The 6,000-nt window shown below is 44.6% G+C and overlaps 1 protein-coding gene across 1 annotated transcript in view; it reads left to right on the top strand.

Moving 5' to 3' along the window:
• The first annotated feature begins 1,894 nt into the window (after positions 1–1,894).
• KLB (klotho beta) overlaps positions 1,895–6,000 on the top strand; it is a 65,550-nt gene continuing 61,444 nt past the window's right edge. The window contains exon 1 of the mRNA XM_032135221.2: positions 1,895–2,002. Within this exon, the coding sequence (XP_031991112.2) occupies positions 1,895–2,002 (108 nt within the window). The remainder of the gene's footprint in view (positions 2,003–6,000) is intronic.

Raw genomic sequence — 6,000 nt, 5'->3', positions numbered from 1 at the left:
TTCAACTCCAGAATCTCCAGAATTTCTGCTTGATTCTTTTTTTTTTTTTTTTTTTTTGTGTGGTGGGGCGCTCTCGGCTCACTGCAACCTCAGCCTCCCGGGTTCAAGCGACTCTTCTGCCTCAGCCTTCCTGAATAGCTGGGATTACAGGCATCTGCCACCGCGCCCAGCTAATATTGTATTTTTAGTAGAGACAGGGTTTCTCCATGTTGGTCAGGCTGGTCTCGAACTCCCCACCTCAGATGATCCACCCGCCTTGGCCTCCCAAAGTGCCGGGATTACAGGTGTGAGGCACCACGCCCGGCCCCTATTCTTTTTAATTATTTCAATCTTTTCATTAAATTTATCCAATAGTATTCTGAACTCCTTCTATGTTATATTGAATTTTGTTGAGTTTCCTCAAAACAGCTATTTTGAATTCTCTGAAAAGTCACATATCTCTATTTCTCCAGGACTGGTCTCTATGCCTTATTTAGTCCATTTGGTGAGGTCTTGTTTTCCTGGATAGTCTTGATGTTTGTAGATATTAATCTGTGGGCATTGACAAGTTAGGTATTTATTGTAGTTTTCTCAGTCTGGGCTTGTTTGTACCCATCTTCTTGGGAAGGCTTCCCAGACATTCAAAAAGACTTCAATGTTGTAATCTAAACTGTATCTGCTTTAGGAGGCACCTCAAGCTCAGTAATGCTGTTGTTCTTGCAGACTCACACAGGTACCGCCTTGATAGTCTTAGACAAGATCCAGAAGAATTCTCTGAATCGCCACACAAACTGTTGTTCTCTTCTCTTACTTTATTCCAAACAAATGGAATCTCTCTCTCTCTTTCTCTCTCTCTCTTCTCTCTCCTCTCTCTCTCTGTTCTGAGACACCTGGAGCTGGGGCCGTGGAATGACACAAGCCATCCCTGTGGCCACCATCACTAAGACTGTGCTGGGTCAGATCTGAAGTCAGCACAGCACTGGGTCTCACTCAAGGCTCCCTGTAGTCACCCCTTGGTTACAGCCTATGTTCACCCAAGGCCCTGTGGCTCTACAATCAGCAGGTTGCAAAGCCATTTGGGCCTGTATCCTTCTTTCAGGGTGGTGAGTTCCCCCAGGCAGGTCCAGAGGTGCCATCCAGAGCCAGGGACTAGACCTAAAAACCTTAGAAATCTACCTGGTGTTCTATTATACTGTGGCTGAACTGACACTCAAGCCACAAGACACAGTCCTTCCCACTCTTCTCTCCCTTCTTCAAAGGCAGAGGAGCCTGATCCCATGACCACCACCATCACAGGCCCACAGGGAGTGCTGCCACACTACCACCCTTAAGGCCCAAGGGTTCTTCAATCAGCCTGTGGTGAATGTTGCGTGGCCTGGGACTCACCCTTCAGGATAGTGAACTCCCCTCTTGCCCAGAGCACGTCCAGAAATGCTATCCAAGAGCTAAGTCCTAGAATTAGGGACCCCAAGAGTCTGGTTGGTATTCTTCCCACGGTGGCTGAGCTGGTACCTAAGGTGCAAGACAAAGTCCCCTTTACTTTTCCCTCTGCTTTTCCCAAGTGGAAGAAGTCTCACCCAGTAGCCACCACAGCTTGGAATGTGCTGGGTCTCACCTAAAGCCAGCATGTCTCAGAGTCTCACCTGTGGCCCTTGACGTAGTACTTGGGTATCACTGCTGGTTTTTCAGGGCCCAAGGGCTCTTCAGTTAGCAGGTAATGAATACTGTCAGAACTGGGTCCTTCCCCTCAAGGCAGTGGGTTCTCTTCTGGCACAGAGTGTGTCAAGAAATGTTTTCCAGAAGCTAGGGCCTAGAAAGGGGACCCCATGACTCTGACCAGTGCCCTATCCTGCTGTGGCTGAGCTGGTATCTAAGATGCAAGTTTATTCAAGGCCACAGAGTACTTTAGCTCGAGATGGCGGGGCTTGCGGGAACTCACATTCAGACTGTTGAGATCAGCGATTCCCCTCTGGCTAGGGCTGGTTTAAATGCTCCCTCAGTGGTCGGGCATCAGCTGAATTTGGTCTGGTTTTGTCTCTGTTATAATAGGGCAGTACTGAGTTCAGTGCCTCACAATTGCTGAACTCTCACTCTCCACACACCGAAATGCTCTCTGCACCACATTACCGCTGCTGGGGGGTGGGGGAGGGGTGATGTTGGTAATTCAAGACTGTTTTTCCTACCTTTACCTGTTTAGTGCCTCTTTCACGATATGAAGTTAAAACCTGGTACTGTGAATACTCACGTGATTTTTTCATTCTTTAAAAGGTGCTTTTTGGTGCGCAGATAGTTGTTAAATTGGTGTCCCTGCTGGGAAAATGATTGGTAGAGCATTTTATTCTGCCATCTTGCTTAGTCCCGTCTTTTTTTTTTTTTCTCCATAAGAGACAGGGTCTTGCTCAGCTCTGTCACCCAGGCTGAAGTGCAGTGGCATGATTATAGCTCACTGTGACATCAAGCACCTAGGTTCAAGTGATCCTCCCACCTCAGCCCAAGTAGCTGGGACTGCAGGCATGTGCCACAATGCCAGCCAATTTTTTTGTTTGTTTGTTTGTTTGAGACAGAGTCTCGCTCTGTCACCCAGGCTGCAGTGCAGTGGCGCGATCTTGGCTCACTGCAACCTCCACATCGCGGGTTCAAGCGATTCTTGTGCCTCAGCCTCCAGAGCAGCTGGGATTACAGGTGCGTGCCACCACATCCAGCTAATTTTTTGTATTTTTAGTAAAGACAGGGTTTCACCGTGTTTGCCAGGATGGTTTCGATCTCCCAACCTCGTGATCCACCCACCTCGGCCTCCCAAAGCGCTGGGATTATAGGCGTGAGCCACCGTACCCGGCCCAGCCAATTTTTTAATTGTATTTTTGTAGAGATGAGGGCTCACTGTGTTACCCAGGCTGGTTTCAACTCCTGGGCTCAAGCAGTTCTCCTTCCTGGGCCTTCCCAAAGTGCAGCATTACAGGTTTGAACCACCGTGCCCAGCCCTGTTTTTTAACTTTTTGTTTGTTTGTTTGTTTGTCTTTAGAGACAGGGCCTCACTCCATCACCCAGGCTGGAGAGCAGTGGCACTATCATAGTCACTGTAGCCTCAAACTTTTGGGCTCAAGCAGTCCTCCCGCCTCAGCCTCTCTGGTAGCTGGGAATACTGCATATGCCACCATGCCAGGCTTATTTATTTATTTATGTACAGACAGGGTCTTGCCCAGGCTGGTTTTAAACTCCTGGCTTCAAAGGATCCTCCTGCCTCAGCCTTCCAAAGTACTGGGGTTACAGGCATGAGCCACCATGTAGGGCCTGTTGTGTTCTGTTTTATTTTAACTTTTATTGAAGTGTAATACACATGCAGAATAATAGTTAAGTCTTAAGTGATTTCCATTCTTATTTACCTCTCTGAGTTTTCATATTCACTTCAGTTTTGGACTTATAATTCCCTTATGTGTCATATTTTTATTACTTTCAATAAAATTTTAAAATAGCTTATGAAAGATTAACTCCAGTGTTGAATTGCAATTGGAGGATATGATTTTTTTTTTTTGAGATGGAATTTCACTCTTGTTGCCCAGGCTGGAGTACAGTGGAACCATCTCAGCTCACTGCATTCTCCGCCTCCCAGGTTCAAGTGATTCTCCTGCCTTAGCCTCCCAAGTAGCTGGGATTACAGGCACCTGCCACCACGCCCGGATAATTTTTGTATTTTTAGTAGAGACGGTGCTTCACCATGTTGCTCAGGCTGGTCTCTAACTCCTGACCTCAGGTGATCTGCCCACCTCGGCCTCCCGAAGTGCTGGGATCATAGGCGTGAGCCACCGCACCCGGCCGAGGATATGATTTTTAATAGATACACAGATCAATTGATTGATAGACATAGAAATAAATATGAATGTGTGTGTATGCATGGGTTAATATACACACTTATATTCCTTAGCTCTTAGCTCTGTCCACTACAAGGTCCTAGGAGCAATGACATCCCAGTAGCAACAATGAGCATACCTAAAACCCAGATATTTTTTTCTAGGTACTATTCTCCAATAAAAGGAACTTGGAAAAGCAGTTGATTTCATAGCTGGGAAAGGAAAAAATACAGAAGAGGCTGAAACACCTTATGGTGCCAAAAAATAAGAAAGTGATCAAGGATGGGGATATGTGAAAAAGACATAGTATCCAAACTAAAGGAGCTCCTGATGACCAAAATTAGAACAATTTGAACAACAAAATAGCTAATAATACTTATTATATGAACATGTGTGTATATATATGTATATATATAAAGATAATACATATATTTGTGCTAAACCTATATAATAAAATATCTATAAATTCATAGTGAAATAAGTAATTGAATAAATAAAGCACAGCTCTTTCTTACAGAAACATTTTAACTAATATATATATATAGAAAGAATGAGGGAAATACTAAATCACCATTAGGAAAATGACACAATAATAATTATTGCAGGCAAGATCTACCAATTGATGTTAAAATCAATGGGTGAAAGTTTGAGGAAAGGCAGGGCGCGGTGGCTCACACATGTAATCCCAGCACTTTGGGAGGCCAAGATGGGCAGATCACAAGGTCAAGAGATTGAGACCATCCTGGCCAACATGGTGAAATCCCATCTCTACTAAAAATACAAAAATTAGCCGGGCATGGTGGCGTGTGCCTGTAGTCCCAGCTACTCGGGAGGCTGAGGCAGGAGAATCACTTGAAGCCAGGAGGCAGAGGTTGCAGTGAGCCGAGATCGAACCACTACAATCTGGCAGCCTGGGGACAGAGCAAGACTCCGTCTCAAAATAAATACATAAATAAATAAAATAAAATAAAATAAAGTTTGAGGAGAGAAAGGATTATTAGCATTGTCTAAAAGTATTGCCTCCAAGGTCCGGACGGGGTGGCTCACGCCTGTAATCACAGCACTTTGGGAGACTGAGGGGGCAGATCATGAGGTCAGGAGTTTGAGACCAGCCTGGCCAACATAGTGAAACCCCGTCTCTACTAAAAATACAAAAAATTTGCTGGGTGTGGTGGTGGGCACCTGTAATCCCACCTACTTGGGAGGCTGAGACAGGAGAATCTCTTGAATCCGGGAGGTGGAGGTTGCAGTGAGTGGAGATCGTGCCACTGCACTCCAGCCTGGGTGACAGTGTGAGACTTTGTCTCAAAAAAAAAACAAAGTATTGCCTCCAAGATATTTATCAATTACAAAGGGGAAAAACAGTCATTTTCTTTCACTTTAACAGTGGCTATTATGAAGAAAGCAGACAGGTATCATCAAGGATGACATCACCAGTAGTTACACATGTTAACATCATGTATCCCCTGGTATAATGTATAAAGAGTTACACAACATCACTTCTATGGTATTCTTGCCAAAAAATGCATGATCTAAATCTAATCATGAGAAAACAACAGATAAATCAAAACTGAAAGGCATTCTACTAAATAACTGACCAGGATTCATCAACGTCAAGATTATGAAAGACAAGGAAAGATTGTCTTTCCCTGACTTTCATTGTCTTTGCTTGTCCAATCTGTCACAGATTCAAAGCATGATAATTAAATGCAATGTGTGATCCCAGAACCGAAAAAAGACACAGGTGGGAAAAGGGTAAAATTTTAATAAGGCCCGTACTCTAGTAAATAGTATCATATTGATGTTTATTTTCTGTCTTTCATAATTGTATATGATTATGGAAATTGTTAACATGAAGCAAAACTGAGGCTAGGAGTTCGAGACCAACCTGGGCAACATAGCGAGACTCCATCTCTATTTATACATATATAAAGAAAAAAGAGGCCAGGCATGGTGGCTTAAGCCTGTAATCCCAGCACTTTGGGAGGCCAAGGCAGGTGGACCATGAGGTCAGGAGTTCAAGACCAGCCTGGCCAATATGGTGAAACCCTGTCTCTATTAAAAATACAAAAATTAGCTGGGTGTGGTGGCGTATGCCTGCAGTCCCAGCTACTTGGGAGGCTGAGGCAGAAGAATCACTTGAACCCGGGAGGCAGAGGTTGCAGTGAGCCGA

This window comes from Hylobates moloch, unplaced genomic scaffold (assembly GCF_009828535.3).
Source record: "Hylobates moloch isolate HMO894 unplaced genomic scaffold, HMol_V3 SCAFFOLD_17, whole genome shotgun sequence".
Classification (NCBI taxonomy): Eukaryota; Metazoa; Chordata; class Mammalia; order Primates; family Hylobatidae; genus Hylobates; species Hylobates moloch.
The sequence above is the reverse complement of the archived record's forward strand: the minus strand, read 5'-3'. Positions and strand labels throughout refer to the sequence as shown.